This window comes from Carcharodon carcharias, chromosome 1 (genome assembly GCF_017639515.1).
Source record: "Carcharodon carcharias isolate sCarCar2 chromosome 1, sCarCar2.pri, whole genome shotgun sequence".
In the NCBI taxonomy this organism is placed as follows: domain Eukaryota; kingdom Metazoa; phylum Chordata; class Chondrichthyes; order Lamniformes; family Lamnidae; genus Carcharodon; species Carcharodon carcharias.
This window is the reverse complement of record NC_054467.1, coordinates 140003667-140031656: the sequence shown is the minus strand read 5'-3', so window position 1 is coordinate 140031656 and position 27990 is coordinate 140003667. Positions and strand designations below refer to the sequence as shown.

The 27990-nt window shown below is 42.2% G+C and overlaps 1 protein-coding gene across 4 annotated transcripts in view; it reads left to right on the top strand.

The window, feature by feature from the left end:
- The window catches only part of apbb2b (amyloid beta (A4) precursor protein-binding, family B, member 2b), a 377678-nt gene that overhangs the window by 261493 nt on the left and 88195 nt on the right, over positions 1 to 27990 (top strand). For all 4 annotated transcript variants that reach the window (XM_041190683.1, XM_041190685.1, XM_041190682.1 and 1 more), the window contains 2 exons: positions 26779 to 26925; positions 27509 to 27636. In XM_041190683.1, coding sequence (XP_041046617.1) covers positions 26779 to 26925; positions 27509 to 27636 — 275 coding nt within the window. The remainder of the gene's footprint in view (positions 1 to 26778; positions 26926 to 27508; positions 27637 to 27990) is intronic.

The following is a 27990-nucleotide window of genomic DNA, read 5'->3' as shown; positions in this document are numbered from 1 at the left end:
AGCCACAGTATTTATATGGATAGTCCAATTCAGTTTCTGTTCAATGATAACCTCCTGGATGTTGATAGTGGGGGATTCAGTGTTGTTAATGCCATTGATTGTCTTGGGGCAATGGTTAGATCCTGTCTTGTTGGAGATGGTCATTGCCTGCCACGAAGGTTACTTGCCACTTATCAGCCCAAGCCTGGATATTGTTCAGGTCTTGTTGCATTTGTACATGGACTGCTTCAGTATCTGGGGAGTCACGAAAGGTGCTGAACATTGTGCAATCATCAGTGAACATCTCCTCCTTCTGACATTATGACGGAAGGAAGATTGCTGCTGAAGCAGCTGAAGATGGTTGGGCCGAGGACACTACCTTGAGGAACTCCTACAATGATGTCCTGGAACTGAGATGATTGATCTCTGACAACCACAACCATCTTGCTTTGTGCCCGGTATGACTCCAACCAGTGGGGAGTTTTCCCTCTAATTCCTATTGACTGCAGTTTTGCTAGGGCTCCTTGATGGCACACTCAGTCAAATGCTGCTTTGACGTCAAAGGCAGTCACTCTCACCTCACCTCAGGAGTTCAGCTCTTTTGACCATATTTAAACCAAGGCTAGAATGAGGTCAGGAGCTGAGTTACCCTGGCGGAACCCAAACTGAACTTCAGTGAGCAAGTTATTGCTAAGCAAATGATGCTTGATGGTACTGTTGATGAACTCTTCCATCATCTTACTGATGATGGAGAGTAGACAGATGGGGCAGTAATTGGCCATGTTGGATTTGCCCTGTTTTTTCTGTACAGGACATACTTGGGCAGTTTTCTGCATTGCCAGATAGATACTAGTGTTGTAGCTGTATTGGAACAGCTTGGCTAGGGGGGCAGCAAGTTCTGGAGTACAAGTTTTCAGTACTATTGCCGGAATATTGTCAGGGTCTACAGCAGTATCCACTGCCTTCAACAGTTTCTTGATAGCACGTGGAGTGATTCAAATTGGCTGAAGGCTGACATCTGTGATGCTGTGGACCTCCAGCGGAGGCTGAGATGCATCGACCGCTCGGCACTTCTAGCTGAAGATTATTGTGAATGCTTCAGCCTTATCTTCTGCACTGATGTGCTGGGCTCCCCTACCATTCAGGATGGGAATATTTGTGGAGCTGCCTCCTCCTCTAGTGAGTTGTTTAATTGTCCACCACCATTCACAATTGGATGTGGCAGGACTGCAGATCTTAGATCTGATCTGTTAGTCCTGGAATTGCTTAGCTCTGTCTATCATTTGCTGCTTATGGTGTTTGGCACGAAAATATAAATATGCAAGAGTTAATGTAAAAGTTTTTTTGTTTCAAAGCTGTTTGTCTATTCATGTCATGTGCAGGGAATGGGTGATGCCATCAAAAATGCTGGTCACAGAAGAGTTCTGTGTTTTCAACCAATCAGAAATCTTCTGGGTAATCTCATGATGATGCTAGTTTTAAGGTCTTGAGAGAGGTTGTTAGGAAATAGAGAGAGTTTAAGTAAGTTATATTTGCATTTGTGCTCAGAATGAGTTTTAGCTTTAAAGTTTAAGTTTGATTTGTATTCCTGTATGTGTGTGTTAAGAAAAGTCAAATGGAGTTCTAGTTTCACTTTAAAAAGGTGCTTGCATTTCTAATGAGTTTTACGACTCCTATAAAATAAAGGTAAACATACAAGGGTAGAAGGATAGGCATGTTGCCTAGCAACAGGGCCCAGTGAGGCAGGTCCCCCCCAAAGACACACACACAAGAAGAGAAACAGCAGTTGTTCTAGAAGCTGTTTGATTGCAGTTAGGGTTCTGAAAGCTGCTGCCAGGAGAGACTGGAGCAAAGGGGACAGCCAGTCCTAAGCTAAGGAAAACGCCAAAAATCCAGGGGAGTGGGAGAGGGGAAAGCCCAAAGAAGACCTTCTAGTCAAAGGAAGGCCAGAAACCTGGAAAATGCCTTGCTAAGTTAAAAATAAGGGGCAGAGAAAGACTCCAAGCCCACAGATATAAAGGCTTGGGAAAAATCAGAAGGTTTAAAGAGACAACTGAAGCTCTGTAACTCTTTAAAGATTTAAATAGGCAAAAGCTGCATAAAACAGATTTAAAGCAAGAACAAATTGCAAGAAGCAAGAAGGTCCAAAGAGACAACTGAAGGTCTGTAACTCTTTGCTATGGGCATGTGAAGTGGTGGTGTACTGTTGACGGCTGACTCAGAGAGACAGTGTGTGTAGTTGACAGCTTGAATGCATGTGGTGACCCAGGGAAGAGGAACATCAGAAGGAGAGTTTGAAACCCTAGAGGTGAACTCTTGCAGAAGACGTCTGAGAGAAAGCGTTGGCTTGGGAGAAGATTCCAAGGCGAGGTCTTGGAGAGTGCAGATTGGAAATCCTCTTGTGAAGGACAGAATTCAGTGATACTGGTTGGTTGAAGGTGTGACATGCATCTGGGGGGAGGCAGGCCGGGGGAGAGTTGAGGAGAGATCTATAGCATCTGTCACTTGATTTCAGAGCGTGGTGTGTCTGCCATAGGGTGCCATAGATTTACATGGACTGTGTACTTACTGTATACATTAGAGTATAAGATAGCTTTTATAACTTGTGTTGTCCTTACAAATCTGTATATCTGTAAAGATATAGTTGTGGGTGAAAGACTATTGTAATATAGATCATCTTTTGTTGAAGAAATGTTTTATTTGTTAAAAGTTCATCACTTGACCCCTGTTACTCTGTTCAATAGCCACTCTCCACGTATCTAAACAAACAAATAAAAGTTAGGATCTATTAAGCTGGGATCAGGCTTGTCCAGGGGTAACTTCAGCAGGGATCCTAACATAGGTGTGGGAGCGCGAATCTAGTGAGTGGCACCGAGAGAACCTGGTGTTGCAGAATAGTGGGAGTATGAGACCAGAGCATGGGCAGGCCTTGGATAACAACTACCTGAGAGTTTTTAGCGGTTGTGTGAGAGTGGGACTTACGGGAACAAGTGATAGCACCATTTTACTGTATTCATTTTTGAAAGTTAATTGTGATGGGGTGGGTCGGTTGGTGGTGTTGGAGAGGGCGCAAGGCTGAAGGTTCACCTAGAGCACCGGATACTCTTGCATCGGCCTTGAGATCAGCTGCTGTGACCCTGCAATTAGGTTCAGGTTCGAGTTGTTGGCAGGAGGTGCTTGAGGGGAAAATCAGCAAAGATTCCCACTCCTGATTGGTATTCAGCAATTCCAGGGAAGTTTCACAGGCTCACAAAATTAAGTCAGAATCTGGCATGACCAGGATGCTGCACAGCCTGTTGTGGCTCATGCGTAGAAAATGGTTACTTGCACAAATTACTGGATAGTTCCCAGTGTGAATGCAACTGTTTGACAGAAAGAGAACAAAGAAAAGAAATACCACATTGGTGTAAACTTGGTGAATGATATTGCGCTAAAAAAATCATTGCCTGTATTTTCTTGTATGTTTCTCTTGATCTTTTGTTATGTCAGTGAATGAAACAGAATATCCAGTTGTTTGTGAGGTTATATTGAAGTTTCATTTGGAGATCCAGGAGAGCTTCACAGAAATTCTCAACCCATTATGACTGAAGAAGCAGCGTAAATGAGTTTGTTTGCTGCATAGCCCCGAATTCAGAAAATTGCCTCCATCTGCTGGAGATGTGAAGCCAATACACCACAAATGCTAAAATATTTTTTTAAATGTGGAAATCAATGGCTCATATTTTTCTGGAGCAGGGCAAGTGACAATATCTGCAATTTGTTAACATGCCATTGCATGTATGAGTTTTTTAACCCTGTGTGTGGCAAGTTGCTGAAGGTGTGAGCTAATAATGTCACAGTGAGGGATAAAAAGGGGCAGAAAGGGTAAATTTTAATTTTAATTCTTTTAAGCATCTCCAACAACAATTGATACCTAAGGGAATGAGTCCCTATTCTTGTAATCATTAATTTTCAGTGCCAGGATGTTGATTTGCAGTAATTAATACTTAATTACATCATTAAAAATGTAGTTGCACTTGAAATGACAAAATGTAACTTTCTGCAATGAGTTTAGTTTGTATCTGCAGCCCCATTCAATGTATTTCAACGGTAGGCAGGCAGCAAAATGCTTATTTAACTACACACTTGTCCTTGAGGTTTATGTACCTACTGCATATAAATAAAAGCATGTGCAATTACTCTCAATGACTCGGTTTGACAGCAAGATCTCTGCCAATATTCTAATAACAACTATTTAAAGTTTATTGACATTATACCAGTAATGTTTAGTTTTATTGTGTGCGTGTCAAATTTAGAAGACATCATAGAAAATTTGTATTGTGCAAATGTTAATCTGAGAACTGTAACTAAAGTGCACACTTATTTATCGAAAAGCAGAATACTGTGGATGCTGGAGATCTGAAATAAAAGCAGAAAATGCTGGAAATACCCAGTAGGTCAGGCAGCAACTGTGTCCACAGATATATACCTACAGCAATCTGGTTGACTCTCAACTACCTTCTGAAATGGCTAAGCAAGCCCTCAGTTGTATCAAAAGTCTAATAAAAATTGATGGACTGCCCAGCATCAGCCTGGGCACCAACATGACCAGCACACCCTGTCCAGTCAACCCTGCAAAGCCCTCCTCACTTACATCTGAGAACATGTGCTTAAAATTGGCCTGTCCCACAAACTAGTCAAGCAACAGCCTGACATGGTCACGCTCAGATTCATACCTTTCAATCAATATTACAGGCCCCTCCATCACCATCTCTGGTTATGTCCTTTCTCACCAGCAGGATAAACTGACCAGAAGTGGTGGCACAGTGGCATATAGTCAGGAGGGAGTTGCTCTGAGAGTCCTTAACATTGGCTCCAGACCCCATGAGGCCTGATGGTATCAGGTCAAACAAGGAAATCGCCTTCTGATTACCAGCTACAGCTTTCTGTTAGTTGATGACTCATCACTCCTCCAAGTTGAATGCCCATAGCTTTGGCTGTATCCAGTGCACTTCGACATTTCTTGGCATCACATGGGAGTAAATCAAATTGGCTAATGACTGTCGTTTGTGATGCTGGGGATCTCAGGATGAGGCTGAGATGGATCATCCACTCAGTACTTCTGGCTGAAGTTGGTTGCAAATATTTCACCCATGTCTTTTGCATTCACATGCTGATTCCACAAATTTGGAAGAAGCACTGAGGGTAGCAAGGAACAGAATATGCTCTTGGTGGGTACTTCAACAGCCATCACCAAGAGTGTATCAGTAGCACCACTACTGCCTGAGTCCTAAAGGACGTAGCTGCCAGACTGAACCTGTGGCATGTGATGAGAGAATCAACTCGAGGGAAAGACCTATTCGATCTTGCCACCAGTCTACCTGTTGCAGATGCATCTGCCCATGAAAGTATTAGTAAGAATGATCACTACACAACCCTTGTGAAGATCAAGTTATGTCTTCATGTTTAGGACACCATCCATCATACTGTGTAGCACAACCACCATACTTAATGGAATAGATTCAGACCAGATCTTGCAGCTCAAAACTGGGCATCCATGAGGTGTTCCAGGCCATCAGAAGCAGCAGAACTGTATCCCACTGTAATCTCTCATGGGCTAGCATATCCCTGACTCTACAATTGCCATCAAGCCAAGGATCAATCCTGATTCAATGAGCAATGTGCAAGAGCATGCCAGGAGCAGCATTGGGCATACCTAAAAATGAGGTACCAAACTGATGAAGCTACAACACAACTCCATGCATACTAAACAGCAGAAGTATTATGCCACATAGGGTTAACGATCCCACAACTGAAAGATTAAAGCTCTACAAACCTACCCCATTCAATTGTGAATGGTAGTGAACAATTAACAACTAACTGGATGGAGGAGGTGGCTGTGTGAGCAGCCCCCTCCTCAGTGATCAGGGAGCCCAGCATGAGAGTGCAAAGGACATGGGTGAAATGTTTGCAACCATCTTCAGAAGTGCTGAGCTGATGATCCATCTTAGCCCCATCCTGAGATCCCCAGCATCACAAACAAGAGTCAATAGCTGATTTGATTTATTCCCATGTGATGCCAAGAAATGTCTGAGTGCACTGGATACAGCCAAAGCTATGGGCCCCAACAACATCGCAATTGTAGTGCTGAAGGCTTGTGCTCCAGAACTAGCTACAGCCCTTAGCCAAGCAGCCCAGTGCAGTCACAACACAAGCATCTACCTAACCATGTGGAAACTTGGCCAGATATGTCCTGTCCACAAAAAGCAGGACAAATACAACCTAGCTGTTACCACCCCATCATGGAAGGTGTCTTCAACAGTGCTATCATGTGACACTTACTTACCAATAACCTCACTGATGCCCTGTTTGGATTCCACTGGGTCCACACAGCTCCAGACTTCATTACAGCGTTAGTCCTAATATGGACAAAAGAGCTGAACTCCAGGTGAGGTGAGAATGGCTGCTGTTGACATTGAGACAGAATTCAACCAAATGTGGCATCAAGGAACTCTGGTAAAACTGAACTCAGTGGGAATTGGAGTAGGTTGGGGTGTTCGGGGTATGTGGTGGTGGAGCGGGGGGCGGAAGAGGGCGCCCTTCACTGGTTAGCATCATATCCTGCACAAAAAGAGATGGTTGTGATTGTTGGAAGCCAATCAGTACAGCCTCAGGACATCACTGCCTGAGGAAGCTAAGGTCAGTGCCATAGGCCCACCACCTTCAGCTGCTTCATCAACAATGTTATATTCACTCAGTTCTGTGGAAGGGTCATGAGGACTCGAAACATCAAATCTTTTCTTCTCCACCGATGCGGCCGGAAGGCTGTCTGATACCTGGTAATGGGGATTGTGGTCTCTGCTGGAGGCACCTCCTCTGAGGAGGGAAGAGATGAGCATAAGGGAGAGGAGGCCGGGTGTCCCAGGGGAGGGACCTGTGGGAGGAGAGGCACAAGGGGCACGGGACAAGCAGGAAGTCGAAGATGGAAGGGGCCGCAGGAGATGCTGCTATCCTTGCTGCCAGGGTTTACAAGTGGTGATGCAGCTACCTCAATATGTCTGAGGTGCAAAGCCGAAGGAGGCTTCTCCTCTCAAGGAAGAGCGTGATCTCTGTTTGCCAGATGATTGGGCCTGAGATCAGTTCCAACTGTGTGGGCGGACACCCCATGTCAGTGGCTCTGAAGGTCACAGTGGCCCTCAATTTCTATGCCTCCGGCTCTTTCCAGGGGTCAGTGGGTGATCTGTGTGCAGTCTCCCAATCAGCTGTCCACAGTTGTGTCAAGCTGGTGACGGAAGCTCTGTTCACGCGGGTACTGATCTTTATTCTTTACCGTATGGATGAGGCCCCGCCAGGCTGAGTGAGCCAGAGGCTATTCAGCAATTGCTGGGTTCCCTCGCGTCCAGAGTGCAGTAGACGCACACATGTGGCCATCAAGGCGCCAGCAGGTGAGCCCGATGCCTTAATCAACAGGAAGGGCTTCCACTCCATGAACGTGCAGATAGTGTATGACCACAGGATACCTATTCTGCAAGTCTGTGCAAGGTACCCAGTGTTCCCATGACTTATACATCCTTAGACACTCCCAGGTGCCGAGGCTCTTCAGTGCTCCTGCCCGACTGGATGGATGGCTGCTGGGTGACTAGGGCTATCCATTGAAGAGGTGGCTCATGACGCCTCTCCGCCACCCAAGAACTGGGGCAGAGAAGCATTACAATATGTGTCATGCCTCCACAAGGGCAGTAGTAGAGAGGACTTATAGGTCTTCTCAAGATGCTCTTCCGATGCCTGGACCGTTCAGCAGGAACACTACAATATCCCCCAGCGCAGGTGTCACTGATAGTGGCTACATGCTGCACTCCCCACAATCTGGCACTGGCAAGGAGGGACCCACTGGAGGAAGAGGACCTTGACACAGCTGCATAGGCCACAGATGACGAGTTCAGTAGTGAATCCGAAGATGAGCACGGTGAGGAGAGCGCTGAGGGTGTGGAGACAGACCTCGATAACCTCCAGTTATCAAGGATGCCTTGATCCAACACTCCTTCAGCTAGGCTGCCAAAGATCAGCTTAAACGCATGCCAGGGCTGCCACCTCCAGCCTAGCTATCTGAAAGGACCCTTTTATTTGAACACAAAGAGCAGTCATTGCCTGTGCAATAAAGTTCAGAACCACCTAAGTCCAGCATTACATACTGGCGTACTCTGCACCAATAAAATAAAAAGGTGAAGCATACTCAGGCCATGATGACAAAAACAAAATTTGCTTCACTTTGACAAATCCAAACTATTTACATAAACTTCTCTGGTCGTCATTCCCAGACAAGTATAGAAAAAGTGAACATATATTAACGTAAAATCACCCATAACTTGTCCCTCTTGTGCTCATGGTGCCTCTAACTTATGTTTGCTGCGTCTAGATGCTCCCTCCTCGCTGGCACTGGCATTGGAGACAGCCTGCTGACTCTGCTGTCTTGTTGGCCTTGATGACCTAGGCAGCTGTCCTCTGTCCAGTGGAGCCTGTGCTGGCCCTGCCTGGGAGGTGGCTGGTGCCACGGCTGGCATCTCCCCAGTCACCACAGCCTCATCAGATGCCATGGTCACTGGCAGAGGGGTGGAGAAGCTGCTGCCATCACCCAGAGTGCCCTGAGAGGAGCCCGCAGAGATGATAGGCAGCTCGTGCACCAACGTGAGGTCGCTGTGGACCTCCCTGCACACCTTTGATGGACAGGCACCTAGCTGGGATACTGGTGCCTAATCCATCTCCTACATTGGCGCTGACCACCTGAGGCCATTGCCGGTGTGAGGGCTTGCACGTCCAAGCGCAACCCCAGGAAACCCTCTCAATGGAGGAGGCAATGCACTCAGCCATGACGGTCAACGCAGACCATGGCACGCAGGCTCTCATGGATCTCTGCCAGATCTTCCCGCAGATCCTACTGGACATCCAATATCTGCCGCCTAATAAACGACTCCAGAAGTTCATTATCAGCCTTCGCCTGAGCATTGTCCTGGTCCCCAGCAGCCCTACGACTGCCAGCACCCTGGACACACACAGGCTCCAGCTGCACCTCAAACGATTGTTAAGTGCCTTCACCAATGAGCACCAAGATACTAATGCCTACTGAGGCACTGGCATCTGCACTGGTGCCTACTTCAGACAGTGGGTGTGATGTGGGTGCAAATGATGCCTGGTGGCCTCCGGTGTCAGGGGTGGCCCTTCGGGGTCTGGAGATCAGATGCCTACTGGCGAACCTAAAAGGGAGAAGAAGGACGTCATTAGTTAAAGTCATCAGTCACTCTGCATGCCAGGCACCCTGCTGAGACAAAAGAGATCTGCATCATGGCACCCTCGTCTTCCAATAATCAATGGGGACTCCAGGTTCGAGGCTTACATCAATAAAAAGACAAACTGAAATTCTCACCTCTGTGCACTGTACTCTTAACTTCGTCTGGCACCAATGCCTGGTACACATGTGCAGGCTCTCAAGCTCCAGGGCATCTTGCAAGGATTAGGAGGCTAGCGGGGCCTCTGCTGGTCCACGACCTTTCTATATTGTTGTGGGCAGTTTTCTCCAGAAACAATTGAGGAACATTGATTAGGCCACTCTGTATATGCAGCACCAACCCCAGCCGAGGAGCACCTGGCAGGGCACTTCCGAGTCATGGCCTTCAAGCCGCAAGGCACTCAGCCTAACAGCCAGAGCTCAACACTTGGCCAGCTCCGGCACCATTGACAGTTGGCACTCAGACTCCATCACCTCTGAGGTCCAAGGGAGCATGGCCTGACCATAACATATCCGCGCACACAATCATGGCAACATGTTACTCATCCTTCCTGTGTGCAGCAGGTCATTGAAGTGCTTCTGGCATTGCACCCAGGAGCACTGCCGTCTCTTCCTACATCTTCTTGGTGAGGTGTGGTGGCCTCCTCCTCCCTTCCCTGGGGACAAGGGTATCCCTCCTGGCATCCACTTTCTCCAGGAGGCCAGCGAGACACTCATCAGAGAAGTGGGGGACCGAGCGCCCACCCAAACAGCCCTCCTCCTGCCGTGTCCAGCTTCACTCAGATCCGTCGTTCCAGCTTGGAAAATGTCCTTTGTGGCGGCCTTTTAGGGGCTGCGTGGGCCACTTTTAAACCGGCTGCTGGGTCGCCATTGGACCTGGTGGCTGACAGGCACCCACCCCCGTACGGCCCTTCCTGGCCAGTGCGGAGCTGCATTTCATGCTGGGCGGACATTATTTGGCCCGCCAGCATGAAATCGCAGTCGGGGCCTGATCACAGGCGTCGGTTGATTTTGTGACTGCTCCTAGCCCTGCCCACTGCGCCTGCCCGACGAGGGGAAAATCTTGCCCTATATGTTTCAATAAGATCGTCTCTCATTCTTAGACTCATAGACATCTACTGCACAGAAGGAGGCCATTCGGCCCATTGTGTCCCTGCCGGTCAACAAAGATCAGACTACACTAATCCCATTTTCCAGTGCTTGGTCCATAGCCCTGGAGGCTATGTCAACGCAAGTGAATATCTAAATACTTCTTAAATGGTATGAGAGTTTCTGACTCAACCACTCTTTCAGGCAGTGAGTTGCAGACTCCTACCACCCTCTGGGTGAAAACATTTCTCCTTAACTCCTCTCTTAGCCTTCTACCTCTTATCTTAAATCTATGCCCTCTGGCTATTGACCCCTCTACTAATGGAAAAAGTGCCTTCCTATCCACCCTATCTATGCCCCTCTTAATCTTAAACACCTCTATCATGTCCCCTCTTAACCTTCGCTGCGCCAAGGAAAACAACCCCAGCCATTCCAATCTTTCTTCATAACTCAGACCCTCCAGCCCAGGCAGCATCCTGGTAAATCTCCTCTGCACCCTCTCCAGTGCACTCATATCCTTCCTATAATGTGGTGACCAGAATTGCATGCAGTACTCCAGTTGTGGCCTAGCCAGTGTTTTATACAGTTCCAGCATAACCTCCCTGCTCTTGTATTCTATGCCTTGGCTAATAAAGGCTAGTATCCCATATGCCTTCTTAACCACCTTATATCCCTGTCCTGCTACCTTCAGGAATCTGTGGATATGCACACCAAGGCCCCTCTGATCTTCAGACTTTCCAGGGTTCTACTGCACTATTAATAGTGTAATCCCTTGTCTTGTTAGCCCTCCCCAAGTGCATTACCTCACACTTTTCCAGTTGAATTCCATTTGCCACAGCTCTGCCCACCTGACCAGTCAATTGATATCCTCCTGCAGTTTACGGCTATCTTCTTCACTATTTACAACCCTACCAATTTTCATGTCATCGTGAACTTCTTGATCATACTCCCTACATTTAAGTCCAAATCATTTATGTACACCGCAAACAGCAAGAGCCCCAGCACTGAGCCCTGCAGAACCTCTCTGGAAACAGACTTCCAGTCACAGAAACATCTCTCTATCATCACCCTCTGCTTCCTGCCCCTCAGCCAATTTTGGACCCAACCTTGCGTTGGATACAAAGGGCTCTTACTTTCTTGACCAGTCTGCCATGAAAAGCCTTGCTAAAGTACATGTAGACCACATGAAATGCATTACCTTCATCAACACCTCCTCAAAATATTTGATCAAATTTGTCAAACACAACCATTAACAAATCCATGCTGACTATCTCTGATTAATCCATGTCCCTCCAAGTGCAGGTATGTTCTGTCCCTCAGAATTGTTTTCCACCATCAAGGTTAGACTGACTGGCTTGTAATTTCCTGGTCTATACCATCCTCTCTTTTTTAATAATGGGACAACTTTAGCAGCCCTGTAGCCAGAGTGGATTTGAAAATTACTGCCAGGGCCCCCTGATATCTCTTCCCTTGCCTCCCTCAACAGCCTGAAATACATTCATCTGGGCCTGCGGATTTATCACTTTTAAAGCCGCCAAACCCGCTAGTACCTCCTCTCTCTCTCTCTATGTTAATTTCCTGTAATATTTCACAGTCCTCCACCCTGATGTCTATACCTGCGTTGTCCTTTTCCATTGTGAAGACTGACGCAAAGTATTCATTGAGGACTGCACCCACACCTTCCGGGTCCACATACACACTACATCTATGGTCCCTAAATTGGCCCTACTCTTACCCTAGTTATTCTCTTGCTCATTATATATTTAAAAAACTCCTTTGGGTTTTCCTTTATTCTACCCACCAGTGCTTTCTCATGCACTCTCTTAGCTTTCCTAATTTCCTTTTTAAGTTCCCCTCTGCACTTTTGATACTCCTCTAGGGGCTCTGCCATATTGAGCACTTGGTACCTGCCATAAGCTTCTCTTTTTTTCTTAATCCCCTTTATTTCTGTTGACACCCAGAGTTCTCCGGACTTGGCCTCCCCACTTTGTCTTTACAGGAACATATTTGCCCTGTACTCTTGCTATTTCCTCCCTGAATGCCTCCCACTGCAAGTAGCTGCTCCCAGTCCACTTGGGCCAAATCCAATCTCATTTTAGCAAAATTAGCCTTTCCCCAGTTTAGAACTTTTATTCCTGGTCCAACCTTATCCTTTTCCATAACTATCTAACTGAGCTGTGACCACTATCTCCAAAATGCTCCCCTACTGATACACCATCCACCTGCCCCGGCTCATTTCTGAATATTAGGTCCAGAACTGCCCCCTCCCTTGTTGAGCTTTCCACGTACTGGCTAAAAAAGTTCTCCTGGATGCAACATCAGAATTTTGTTCCCTCCCTACCTTGTACACTAAAACTATCCCAGTTAATATTTGGATAGTTAAAATCCCCTAACTTCTCTGAAATTTGATTACATATTTGATCCTCTATCTCGCCCTGACTGTTTGGGGGCCTATAGTACACACCCAACAGTGTGTTTGCCCCTTTTGTGTTTTTTTGACTTCTACCCATATGCTTCATTTGATGATCCTTCCAAGATATCATCCCTCCTCACTGCCACAATTGATTCCTTGATCAGTATTGCAACCCCCCCCCCCCCACCTCCTTCTATCCCCCTGTCTTCTATCCCCTTCTCTATCTTGTCTGAAAACCCTATAACCAAGAATATTGAGCTGCCAATCCTGCCCTTCTTTTAGCCAAGTCTTGGTCATAGCTATGATATACTCCTATGTGCCCTCAGCTCATCTGACTTATTCCTCATACTCCTTGCATTAAAATATATTCCATTTAGCCTTGCTAAACTCACTTCTTTCTTATCTAGCCTATATTTCCCCTGCCTTCCAGACTCACTCACAAGTGTTCTAACTTCTACTTCCATCTCAGTTTCTCTCCGCTCTGAACTACTTTTCAGGATCCCACACCCCCACTGCCAATTTAGTTTAAATCTGCCCCAACAGCATTGGCAAACCTCCCCACGGGGATGTTCTGCCTGTTCAGATGTAACCTGTCCAACTTGGAAAGGTACCACCTTCCCCAGAAAATTACAGGACTGAGCTACCCAGACATATCTTAACGAAATAGAATATGGACCCTTGCATTTATTTTACCCTTACTCCTACTTGAGTATAGACTAGATGCTAGATCCTCTAGATAGACAAGATCCTCTAGGTGCTGCTGACTGCCTGTCTCAAGGTCCTCCTCTCGCACTCTCCTCTTAACTCCAAGAATATGGGTCCAACCTACTCAACTTTTTCTTATAAAACAACCCCTTCATCTAAGGAATCAGCCAAGTCAAACTTATTGAACTGCTTCCAATGCAATTCTATTTGCTCCCTAAGTAAGGAGACCACAACTGTACATATAACTCCAGGTGCAGCCTCACTAAAGCCCTCCATTTGCCTTCCCAATCACTTGCTGCACTTCTTGTGATTCATGTACAAGGACACCCAGATCTCTCTGTATCACAGACTTTAGCAGTCTCTCTTCATTTAATAATATTCTCCTTTTCTATTTTTCATTCCAAAGTTGACAACGTCACATTTTCCCACATTATATTCCATCTGCCAAATTATTGCCAACTCACCTAACCTTTCTATGTCCCTTTGCAGACTCTTTTGTCCTCTTCACAGCGTGCTTTCCTATGTATCTTTGTGTCATCAGCCAATATTCATTCAGTCTCTTTATCCAAGTCATGAATATAGATTGTAAATATTTGGGGCCCAGCACTGATCCCTGTGGCACTCCTGGTTTCAGTTTGCCAACGTGAAAACGACCCATTTATCCTGGGACCCTTCCAGAATCCAGGGAATTTTAGAAGATTACAACCAATACCATCACTACCTCTGTAGCGACTTCTTTTAAGACCGTAGAATGCAGGCCATTAGGTCCAGGGGACTTGTCAGCCTTTAGTCCCAGTAGTTTTCCCAGTGTCTTTTCCTTGGTGATTATGATTGTTTTAAGTTCCTTCCTTTTTTGCTCTTGATTTTCAAAACTATTCTTAGGATGTTTTATGTGGCTTCTCCAATGAAGACTGATGCAAAATACCTATTCACTTCCGCCATTTCCTCGTTTGCCATTATTAATTTCCAGTCTTATCCTCTACAGAAACAATGCTCACTTTAGCTATTCTTTTCCTTTTTATATATTTGTAGAAGCTTTTATTTCCAATTTGCTTTATCTCATACTTAATTTCTCTGTCATTAGCTTTTTAGTCATTGCTTTCTGGTTTATAAAAGATATTCCAATCTTCTGGCCTACCATTAACCTTCAGTATTATACACGTTTTCTTTCACTTTGATACCATCCTTAACTTCATTAGTTAGCTATAGATGGTGCATCCTTCCCACAGAGTTTTTCTTTCTCAATGAGACATATCTTTTTTGAAAATTGAGATATCTCTTTAAATGTCTGCTACTACTTCTCTACTGTCCTACCTTTTAACTTATTTTCCCATTCCACTAAGCCAATTCTGTCTTTGTACCTTTGTGATTTCCTTTACTTAATCTTAAGACATGAGCCTTTGACTCACATTTCTTATCCTCAAACTGAATGTGAAATTGTATCATGTTACGATCACTGTTATCTGTAGGCTCCTTTACTATGAGGTCATTAATTAATCTTATCTCATTACACATTACCAGGTCTAAAATGGCTTGCTCCCTGGTTGGCTCTAGAATGTTTTGCTTTAAGAAATTGTCCCGAATACACTCTGAGCTCCCAGGTTATCTTTGCCAATTTGATTCATCCAATCCATATGAAGGTGAAAATCACCCACGATTATTGCAGTACCTTTTTTGCAAGGTAAATGTATACTCTGTCCTACAGTGTAATTATTGTTAGGGAACCCATAAACTACTTCCGCAAGTGACTTCTAACAAAACTACTGTGCATAATAAATAAAGCCAAAGCTTTGCTCTTTTGAGACATGCAATGTTAATCCTAATCAGAACCAATTTTGTGGCTATGGGTATCCTGCTTAGAAAAGGTAGCCAGATTTAGTCATGTTAATGATGGAAGCCAGCCCATCAACACCAATCAATCAAAATGTAAACTAAAACAGCTTCTGTATATTTAAAAGAAAGATACATCCTTTTCACCGCTGCTTCTAGAGCTAAGGTCACCTTGGTAGCGGTTATTTTACCACGACATTGTGATCATCACACTCCATTCCTCCTCTGCCTTTCTCTATCTGTCTTGCATTCTGTCTTTCATGTCTCTTTTTTGCTAATCCATGCTGCTTTGCATAGCTGAAGCCAGATCTTAACACACAGCAGTTTCAACTATGTAGATTAGCATCTGTTGAACGTGCATTGATTAACATATATTAAACGTTCTCCATCTACTGAAAATCTTTGGATGACAAATGATAACTCCCACAATTGAAATGATGCTCTTGCATGTTTATGTTGCAATGGTGGTGAAAGCTGATGTCAAAAAGATACTACTTATAAATTTCTGCACTTCATTCCTACTTTTATATTTCAAGGTTCCACCTTATTTTAAGTTTTTATGATGTTACCACCTTATTTTAAGTTTTTATGATGTTACCTCTTCTGAACATGCTGTATTTTTAATGTTGTTTTGCATTACTTGTTGGTCAGAGTTACAACTTGATTTCTTTTCAGATGGGTGTTACTATATTGTGTTCTAAACAGCTGTACTAAACATAGGCTATGAAATGTAATCACTTAAAATCATTGACTTCCTTCTGTGCTGCAAGTTTCTTTCAGCTTGTCATGCTTGTGCCGGCCCTTTGAAAGAGCAGTCCAATTTAGTCCCATTCTGGAGCTCTATTTACATAACTCTGCAAATTAGTCCTCTTCACATACTTGCCCAGTTGCCTTTTGAAAGTTGCCATGGAATCTGACTGCACCACACATTTTCAGGTAGTATGTTCTCAATGATCTGCAGATATTATTTTGGGAATAGTTTAGGTGCTTTTCAAAGATGAAAGATCTGATTATTTTTCTTTCCTTTTCACACTCAATGCCAAAATTTCTTGAACAGAAGCAACATGCCTTTATCGAAGATAAAAGCTCTGAAGAAGACTCGAAACATTAACCCTGTTTTTCTCTCACCACAGATGCTGTCAGACCTGCTGAGTTTTTCCAGCATTTTCTGTTTTTATGCCTTTATCCAAACCTTGCAAAAATTTCTATTGCAGCGGATTATATTTCCGGTACCCATACTCCAGCAAACATCCAGGTTTATCTGAGTGAAATGACACAATTAACATGAATTATTGTGAAGCAACCTCTATTAAATCAGTCTCCATTCATATGTCTAATTTAGCCCATTTAAGTTCTACTCTTGCCTTTTTTAATAAAAAATGTGATGTAAAAAAAAATTGTGTTTTTATTAGAGGTTTATATATTTGGAACCACAGAAATAAAGAAAGGATTTCTAAAAGAACATTTGGAAACTTTTCATTGAAGTTTTAAAAACATGTAACAATTTTTTCAGTTTTTTTAGATATCTTTCGATTGTGGGCCAAAGTGTGTAACTTTTGAGTGTAACGTATTCTCCTCAAGATTAGGTGTCAGCTTGTTGATCAATTTTCAGTCATCAATAAGAATCGGGCTTGTGTATCTCTAAGAGAAATGTCAATTTTTGCAGGAAACACCTTGACATAATTTCTGCCTCCTGTGAGGAAACCGATGTCATTTAACAGTGCGTTGAAAAACAATTTTATTGCTACAAACCTTGTACTGGAATAGTCATGCACAATGTTTCAGGAGGTCACCAGATCTGTAGTATGATCTGACTCTCTGGTGCATGTTAGAGCATGTCTTTGTTTTCAGTTCACCAGTGGACTATGATACTGACTACATGGACAGAAGAATACGACTTTCCACTCACATTCAGGGTGAAGTTTCCAGCCAGGCAGAAGTTGTACAGTGGCAACTAGAATGGCAAAGACATCACAACGGGAAAAGGAAATTCAGAGTGAAATTGATATAGACATTAGTGAGACATTAACCAATGGCCAGTCTGGTGATTGTACCCACAGTAGGATTATTTATTGCCCCTTTTTTTACGTAGTGGATTGATTGAGTATAATCAGATGTAATCATTTATTTAATGACAATTCAGAATCCTATCTTCAGAAAAATTATTGTAAATAAGTTTCTTCTGTCTCACAACCATGGTCGCATTTTGGAATTTTTTTGGCCATTATTCTATAGAATGAATATCTCATACCCATAATGTTGGGTGTTCCCTGGTCCCAGATGTTTAGCAGGGGATATACAGTTTAAACCTCATAGGATTATAAACATGAGTATTAAAAAAAACAGTCTGTTGGGTTCAGAAAGTGGTGCAAGGTCAGTCAGTTTTTTTTTAAACTGAAACCTGTGATGGCAAGTTTTCACCAAGCTCCGAAACCGAACACAGGGCAGTAGTTAATTTAAGTCAAGCAAGACAATCTGTTGATGTGAGAAAGGATAGCATGTTCATTATTTCGCACTGTTATGGATAGACAAGTAATACTAATTGAACAAGGTGAACCCAACCATAGTGGTTGCTCTGTATGTTCACTTGCTGTGAGTTAAAACAACCTAATGATTCATAGCAGGGTGGATGTGGAGAGGATGTTTCCTCTTGTGGGAGAATCTAGAACCAGGGGTCATTGTTTAAAAATAAGAGGTCGCCCATTTAAAACGGAGATGAGGCAAATTTTTTTCTGAGGGTTGTGACCCTTTGGAACTCTGAAAAGGTGGTGAAAGCAGAGTCTTTGAATATTTTTAAAGCAGAGGTGGATAGATTCCTGGTAAGCAAGAGGGTTATAGGTTATTGGGGGTAGGCGAGATGCAGATTTGAGGTTACGATCAGATCAGCCATGATATTATATGGTGAAACAGGCTCGAGGGGCCAAATGGCCTGCTCCTGTTCCTTGTTCATATGGCTGTATGTTACCTTACCAAGTCTGCCTTCAAAATGATTAGTGAAGCATCTGTGGCACACATGGCAATGATATGAATGTTCAGTTTAGATCACGGGGGTATTGTTATATTCCTCGATTATGGCATGAAATGAGTAGATATTAAGAGTTGTAATGTCAGCTGTGGTGCAGTGGACTCGATATATGAGAGCAACTGACACTGCTGAACCCAAGTATCTACCAACACCAGACACAAATTTGTAACTTTACAAATAGGTGTAAACCTGCTTGTATGACCACAGTTCCAGAAGGTTGGAGGTCAACTTTTTATGATGAGATGTTAAAATAAAAGGTAATGGAAGAAAATAGATTATAGGGCATTGGTGGCATGCTGTTTGAATATAAAGGCAGACATGATTTATTTATTTTTTGCCTTGCAGCAATGATTCAGAAGTTATTTGTGCATATTAATTCCCCATGAGGTTAGGACAAAACTGGTGCTGAAAAGTTGAGTCAGATTTACTGAACATCACAGATAGTCAACAGAGCGGTGGTATTTTTGTTACTGTCAGTTCTCAGTCTTTTTGGCTGAAATGTTACTGCCAAGGACTGCAATGGCTAACTCAAATGTGGGCATCTGCAGCAGAATTTTGGCTAAATGCCAACAATAGCATTAAAATGCATTTGCTCTCTTGGAAAAGGATTGCGGATAAATAATGCAGTACTTATTTATCAATTCAACTTGAGTGCCTTTTACTTTAGAAAATGTCACAAGTGATTTTTTTAAAGCGCGTATTGTTATTTTATAGAGTTACTAATTTCTGTTATTTTCCATTTTTTTATATATACATAGTGCAGTTCTGATTTGTACCAAATTTGGGGGGAAAAAACAATTTTTAAAAAGATACCAAATGCAAGGCTGCAATTACGTTGAATGGCATCATAGGTTTTAATTTATTATTGAACATTGCAGTCACTAGTGGCACTCGCTATTGAATGGGTCAGTTAGTGAGTCAAGCATTCTGTCTTCATTTTATCATCTTTATTGTTCCTACGTTTGGTCTAAAAAAGTTTAATTTTTTTCAGTGACTTACAGCAGCCAGTTTCTTTTCTTTAAACAAAGTTAATTTCCATAACAATTGTACTTGAGCTGTAGAGTGTTTGTCCTGTATTAAATTATTATAAAATATAATCAGGGCAACCACAATACATTTAGTTGGAATAAAAGGCCATGAATTACTGAAAAAGAGAGGCCCTTCATTCAATGTTGTCATAAATACATACACATTCATATAAAATTAAAATTCATATTAAAATATATAGATAGCTCTTCTGAAAGAGCCTACTGAGCAGTACTTCAGTAGTGTCTGTGAACTAAGATCTTGTGGGAGGGTTAAACTCCTATCAATCCCTACCCTGCCCAAAGGAAAACATTTGGCCTAAAGGAAAGGATCACTAACTACTGTCAATAAAAACATGGCTTCAAAGAAAGTAAGTTTTAAATGTCCAGTATTTATTAATGAGTCATTGCTTATTTTTAAGTATACAAAGCATTTCTGTGCCTTCTCCTTTTCATTCCCACTGCAAACTATATTTAAAAAAATGAAAAATATCAATATGTTAGGTGCATTATTTATAAATTAGCAATAAGCTCCCATTGTGATCCTTGCTTTTGTGTATCCTATGCTATTGTGAAAATGATGAATGGCCCCACACCAATAATTGAATTTGTTTCATACTTTAGTATTGCCAAAAGATTCTTATAAAACTGTAATAAAGTCAGACTCCACAGGCTGGATTTTTGACATCTGATGGGGTTGTGACCGGAGGCTGGCAGGTTCAATGTTTCCTGGCACTGGCCGGTAAGGCCTTTGCTAAGACAGTTTCACCTTCGAGCTGTTTTTGGAAAGATCGGGGCAGGATGGAATAGCTATCTGCTGCAAATAGTGGGTAACCAATAAAGGTAATTAAGGGGCCTATCAAAGCCCTTCTTCTGAATTTCCCAGTCAGCAGATGGCCTGCCTATGGTGGCCAAAACATGGACAGAAAGAGGAGGTGGCCTTCCAGTAGCTGACCAAAGGGCCAGCACAGCAATGAGCTTTTTAATCCACCCCACCCCTCCATCTACAGCCACCGGCCACCCAGTGGAGGGGAAAGAGGACGGCTGGCAGCTAAGGTCTCTTTCTATTTTTATATTTTATAAAAGGGTTCATGGGGTGCCTCAAAATGAAGGGGATTTCTTTCTCTCTCTTGTTCTCCCTCAAACACATACATCAGCAGCTCCCGCCTTGGACAGGGGGGCTGCCTGCCATGGGTTATTGTTGAAGGATTTCCCATTGGCCTTCCAGCCTCGGGAACTAGCTGCCATCCTTGATTGGATGGCCAACGCACCCTCTGGCCACTAATTGGCCTGGCACTGAAAATTTTCATCGGGAGTTTAGTTCCAATGCAGTCAGGACCCAGAACTTGGGACCCATAATTTCTCCCAATGTGGGTTCCTGTCTCCAGAAGGAAAACCCATCCAGATCTTTTATGTGAGGCTTGAACCTCCTTGTAACTGACTCTGGATGCTATTTTAATGGCAAACAAACCTATCATTCGTAGGTGAAATAGTTTCCCATTTTCCCAAGATATAATGCTCTCCAGATGGATGGAGAAGGATGGTTATATGGGTTTAGCGTAGAGTGCAACATCTGCCTAAATTGGAGTATTCAAAGATGCCACTAGAAATAGCAGGAGTTTGAGGTTCCTGTGTTCCCAACACTCATACTTGCCTAAAACAAAAACAGAAAATGCTGGAAAAACTCAGCAGGGCTAACAGCACCCGTGGAGCAAAAAACAGTGTTAACGTTTCGAGTCCATATGACTCTTCTTCAGACTCTTCTTGAGCCTTCTTTGCTTTTATCTCATGCATCCATATGTGTTTTATATATCAATTTAAAATTACACATGGGAAGAGAGGGGGAAAAGGATGTATATAATAATTACAAAATATTTTGGATAAAGTTCTTTTTATAACATACATTTAGATAAAAATAATACAAGGCCAGGATTTTCGCAGTTAGGCCAACACTGGAGACATTTAAAAATGGTGGGCAGGGTCTGATTCCAGAATCCCCACCCCCATTCCTGATGCTGGCAATTTTTGCCGGCACAGCATAGGTGTGCGGATAATGCATCTGCACCCTACACAGCTGAGCTGACTGACTCCATTGCAAGGTGATGGGTGGGGGGTGGGGGTGGTGGCATGGCGGTGGCATCTCATACCTCCCCACTTGTCCCGCGCCCACCCCCAAGCAACTTATGTGGAGTCAGGCCAGCTTCTGGATGAGTCTTGGTTCACAGTCCCTCAGAGGAATTATGAACAATAGTCTGGATTTGGGAACCTTTTGAAAGGTAAGTTTAAAAGGTCTTACCCATGTCCCCCATGCACCCTCACCCAGTATGCACTGTGTACAGAACCAATGAGCCATATAATAACAGTGGCAAATCCTGAAAGGCTGAGGAAAGAAACACCCATTCATGAATCTGCTTTGAAAATAAACTGTTATTACAATCCTATAAAAGTGTCAATCAGACAGGACCATTCGTACTATCAATAACAGAAGCTTTCTCTCTTCACACCTTTTAACCTTGTCCAAATATACATACAGTAAACTCACTTTGAGTTGTGGTGGCATCCCTGAAAATCATGACACTAAGTGAATAATGGGTTCCCCTAGAGATCAAAGTTAAAGTCAGAGTTAGGCTCCCTCTGGTTTTTCCAGGCAAGAAACGTCAATGTATCAGTTGAAATACTATACTGTACATGTGCAGCACCTTGCATTCCTAGATGGAATAACTTGCAAAATAAAATAAATCACTGAATATGACAGAAATACTTTATAAATTCAAATTAGATAACACTAAATTACCCGAACAAGTCCTGAGTAACATAGCTTCTGTGTCTCACTGAATTGGCCCAGCCTGCCTCTGGGGAGCGTAAAATTCTGCTCATTGCCACTTTATTCTAGCAGTGGGTTTGAATTTGTTCTGACTAGTGAATTGTTTCATAATTGTAGAAATTCAAACTTAACCTTTATATAATAGAAATTCAAGTACCCCGACTGAAAATCTGAATTTCATCTTAACTCAGCTGGGTGCAGAACTCTGTTAATCCTAGAAAGGTGTCAACTCTGTCCACAATTATTAAAACATTGGCTATTTTCCAATCAATATAGAATCCTTTATTATAACGGTCAGCTGAATAATTGACTGATTATGCTGTTTTAGCGAATGCATTGAGAGAGTTAGGATAGTCTAGAATCCAAGAGCTTCAGAGTGGCATTGTACCAAATAATCCTGTCAGTGTCAAGGTGATCCGATCTTGAGGACAACATTACCTAAAATTGAAGGTAGTAGCACGTATTTGTTTTTCTATTCAAAATTAATATTGAACTTAAATTACCAAAGCAAATGTTTTAATATTCATCCTGAGCATCATTGTCACTATCTTTGTTGAAAGGTAGCATTATCATCAAATAAATGGTCAGATTGCTCGTATTTTTGTATTTACGATGGTTTTCTCTTAATTTTTCCTATCATGCAAAATTGGGTCAAGGGCACATTATTACTTCTGAGAATCAAGTGTGCAGCTAGCCAATGTTTCTACTATGGAGGGTGGTGGTAGAACTAGTGAGGCAGGTAAAGGTGGTGTTCAGTAAATGACTTGATTCCTTCGTGATCAGCTGCATTCCTGGAGTATACTGGCAGCCACTGAAGTTACATCCCTGCTTTGTGGAAAATTAACTGACTGAATAACTAGGACAAACCAGTCTGTAAATGTAATGTGTTATAAATAGCAGACTTATGCTGGGCTAGGTTTTCCACACATTTGTACTCATTAAGTGAAAAATCCAGCCGCCTTTGTAGCTGCAAATTTCACCTCACTTATGAATTTATTTGTGATGGAAGTTTGTTTTTGCTGTGAGATCCATGGTTGAAGGATCAGCAGTTGTAATATAGAACTTGGGTGGTGATTAGGAATTTGAAGGATGATACAGAAATGTTGATCATTGAAATGACCAAACTAGTTGAAGTTGAATAAAAATGTAAAGTTAATTGTGTGGTTTGTGGAGAAACATATTGCCATCTTCTTGTTAAATATTGAGCCTGAATTTGCTATCAAAATAACAGTTGGACAAATAGCATCCGCTGTTATTTAACTATAAATGGTACTGCAACTTCAGGAGAGGGGTAGATGCATAGTTAAAAGCCAATACTTGAAGGTTGTTGTCCGGGTTGTGTCGCTGTTCTGTTAACTTTGTGAAATCGACATTTTGTTGCCTACCTCAACATTGACATGCATTGAATGGCATGAAGTTGCATTTATATTTGCATGTTAGTTTTGAACTAAACCTGCTGCAGATATTTGGGGATAGTAATTTAGTGTAAGTGAGCATATAACAATGTGAAAATTACTGCCAATCAACCTCTGGCACTGATAATTAACTGTTAATGAGTGTGGAGTACCATTCCTTCAGGTTTTGAATTGTTAAAAAAATGTAATTTGTTTTTCTTTATTTTCCTTTCTGTCTCTTCTCTCTTGTTCTCTTAAACCAATCTTTTCTTCCCCTCACTTTATTTCTCTTTCTGTTACTGATTTGACACTGAATTCATTTTCCTTAATTCACCTTCCTTCTTGGTCTTTCCTGCATTTAGTTCCCAGTCTTTAAATCCCATTGGTTAAGGAGACATTGTGTATCAAAAACAAAAATTGCTGAAAAAACTCAGCAGGTCTGACAGCATCTGTGGAGAGAAAGACAGAGTTAATGTTTCAAGTCCAGATGACTCTTCTTCAGAACTTTTGCATGTTTTGTATGTGATTCTGTATATTGGCCTGTTCACTCAGGCCCCTGATGCCCTGTTTCCCTTGCTGCGCCATTATCAGCTTGTAATTTCAGTAACTTTGTGGGCAAAAGTCTGTTGAGGTGAGGAATGCCAGGAGGGCAAGTATCTGCAGTCTCTAGTTAGTTGCTCTTCTACAGCAAAATCTGGCCTATTAATGTCAACTGATACCCACTTGATGGCAGCATTGTGCAATCACAATCTCAGCCATTTTATACTGCCAGCATTATTTGACCTTGTGCTTGATGTAGCAATGTTTGCAGTGTATTCTTTTAATTCAGCATTGACACTACAGATTTTTCACTTTGGGTGCCTTTACTTTTAGTATTTTTAATAGCAACTTCAGTATAGCAACAATGTAGCTTTGGCCTGACACTAAAGTCAGAATGTAAATGTGGGACACTCTTAGCGACTAGCGAGTTTCATATCCAAAGCACATTTCACTTCCTTACATTTAAATGAGAATATGGGCAGTCCACTTTGCCCAGCCATTAATTTCTTTCTAGACTCAGTGCATGGACACACCGAAGCTTATGACTGCATCCTGACAGCGGTGCTGACAACCTGTACACTATAGCTAGCCACTCTGCTAGCCAATCCATTCCAGTGTAGTATGATGTTGTCTACCCAATTAATGGCAACAATTGTCCTATATCTAAAACAAACAGGTTGTTAAAGGCCATCCACCACAGCATCAGTCATTACATGGCATTTGGATAACATTCGTGCCTTACAAGCCCAAGAAATGAGCTTATTGAATAAGAGAAAGCCAAGTGCCTTCCCTGGCCTTCAACATCAATTCTATTGCTGATTGCCTTTGCCAACAGTATTTTATGCGTTACCAATGCCCAGAAGTTTAATTCGATTAGCCATATAAATACATTGGCTACAACAGCAATGCAGGGGCTGACTGCTTTGGCAAGAAGATTCACCTGACTCCCTAAAATCTCTACTATCATCTCCAAAGCTCAAGTCAGGAATGTGATGGAATACTCACCAACTCCTCTGGATTGGCCCGTCCATAACTGAAATCATGGAAGTATTTTTAGATATGCTCCTTTGGAGAGTCAGTGCAGACATGATGGGCTAAATTGCCTGCTCTTGTGCTATAACAATTCTGTGATATTTAGATACATGCCCATATTGTTGTGCATAATTGTGTTTTTTTTAAAAAAGCAAGCATATGGTAGCTTTCTTTTCATGATGGAGGAGGTATTGGACAGGCTGACCTAATACTACAGGACTCTATAAATGTCTCATTTTCATCCTGATACAAAAGGCTCTTTCTTTCATTCCACTGAACCGCTTGTTTTCTAGTAGCATGTTCAACTTCTTGCAGACAGCACTGATAAGCTTGCTTCTTTCGAACGCCTATATGTCACCATATTTCCACTGATTGACAACATCTAATGGATTTATTTTTCCAATAAATTATTAAAGCTGCTAGTTAACAGGTTACTACTTCCATTGAAATAGAACATTAAAAAATCATTCCCCATGAAATGCATGTAATGATGAGCGTTCTGGGTCTTTGGAACGATGCCATTGCCTCAGTAGCACAAGGCAAACTTTAGTTTAGACAATATTTTTCTGTTCTTAAAACAAATTAGTTATATTTTTATTCTGTGACCATAGTACTGTAAATGTGAAACTAGTTGGAACTATTACGACAAAGGATCTGCACTCAAAATGTCAACCTGCCTCTTTTTACAGATACTGATGAACTGGATGTATATTTCCAATATTTTCTGCTTTTAATAACATACTTAATAGCTGTCAAGAAGTTGGAAACAATGGCAGGTCAACATTTAGCTAATTTTAATAAGTAGAGTGGAATTTGTCTCCATCATGGGTTAATTGTAAAACCTTACTTTAATAGAGTAATTTGCCTTAGATAAGATTTGTTCACAGGAGAATTGTAAATGGTATTCTACTTTTTAATAGTCTATCAAGGTACAATTTTATTTATTCTAGGGTTATAAATAAAAATTTATGAAGAAAGTGAATAATCCTGATGCTCAGAAATGCTGTTTGTACAGAGGCAGATGTGGTCAGCTTGCCTCTGCATCTGACCAAGGGAATGGGATTGGGACTGGGACAACTAACAAGCTTAAGGGTGCACTGCCCCAATGGTTTTGTTTTAAATGGAGAATCATACATTACATTACAGTCGGCACTGTGTGGCTTTTATTTTATTTGATGGGCTGCATAATCAGTTTGTTAACTCTGATTTCATTACCAAGAGATTTCACATACAGTATTAAGGAGTGTTCTATCCTCAAACAGGTTAACGGTGATTTTGCCTGGCTCTAAAATGTTGAAGTTGTGTTTCTTTCCACCAATCAGCAATTACGTATATACTCCCTGATGATTTGACTTGTTACAAGTTGATTCTGTTTTGAGAACTGAGGAATTTAAGAATTGGTTTACAGAGCTTGAATGATCTTTACTAGCAGTCAGTCTTCCAGTATGATTTCAAGTCTGAACCAGCTTGGTATCAAGCCTGATGTGGGGAAGTCTTTAACCTTGGTATATTGTAGTTCATGAAAATAGTTTTTAAAAAAAAGACAAATTGAACGGTGTCCATTTGTTGCGATTCAATGAATTTTAATTGTGTTACTGCAAGTTTTCAGTGTTGTGATCATGTGTTTTGGAACATTAATTCCCAGTTACTTAAATTGCAGTGTTTCGCTGTCCGTTCTCTGGGCTGGGTCGAAATGGCAGAGGAAGACCTGGCACCTGGCAAGAGCAGTGTTGCTGTGAATAACTGCATCCGGCAGCTCTCTTACTGTAAAAATGACATCAGGGACACTGTTGGGATTTGGGGAGAGGTAAGATAGTAAAACTGGTGATTGTTTGAATTTGCTGTGACCAGGAACTAAAACTCTGTAAAGAACGAAGAGAAAAGCATCCAAGTTTGCTTTGCAATGATTTAAATTGTGCAAAAACAACAACTTAGATTTCTAAAATGTCTATAGTTTGGAGGGAAACATTCCAAGGTGCTTCACTGAACTGTAACCAAACAAAAGGATGCTGAACCAAAGAAGGGAATGAAAGGAGGGGTGACCAAATGCTTAGCCATAGAGAAGAGGGTAGTGCAGAGCTGGAAGGGCTTATGGAGGAAATTCATGAGCATGAGGTCTATGTGGCTGCTAGTGGCAAGACAGAGGATGGGGTGGATGCATAAGAGGCCGGATACAGAGGGAAAATGTGTTAGCATATGCATCAAGATTCTGAGAAGGGACAAGTGTGGAGAGTTGGTAAACTGGTTTCCAATAACGTTTCAATTATAATTTATAACTGACCATAAAACAGATACAAAGTTATTTGAGCTTCTTCAGTGATGCAGTGAAGTTGAACAACCTGAGAAATGGCAAGTGGACTTAAATGATTCATATAGTTGTTGAATTTCAGGGCAAAGACATGTACCTCATCCTGGAAAATAACATGTTGAACCTAATCGACCCCATGGATCATACCGTTCTTCATTCTCAACCAATTGTCAGCATTCGTGTGTGGGGTGTGGGCCGTGACAATGGGCGGTAAGTGCTCAATTTTAGAAATTTAACAAATTGTTCAATTTAAGTTATATCTTCTCAGTTTTTGTCTGCAGCTGTTGGACTAAATATTAGTGAGAAAATGTTGAATTCTGGCTTAAAAAGCCACTATATTAGAATTTTCAAACATTTCTAATGTGAAACTCTTTTAACATGCTTGCATATAGATGACTGGATGGTTTTATTCAGAATAATGCATCATCAGGCACATGTGCTTGGCTGTATTCTGGTCTGGTGAGGTTGACTATGATTTCTCTTAGATGTCAGGATTCGTACCTTTCTTTGGTGATTTGGTATGTTCCATGTTGTTGTTTAGCACCTGATGCTAAAAAAAATGCA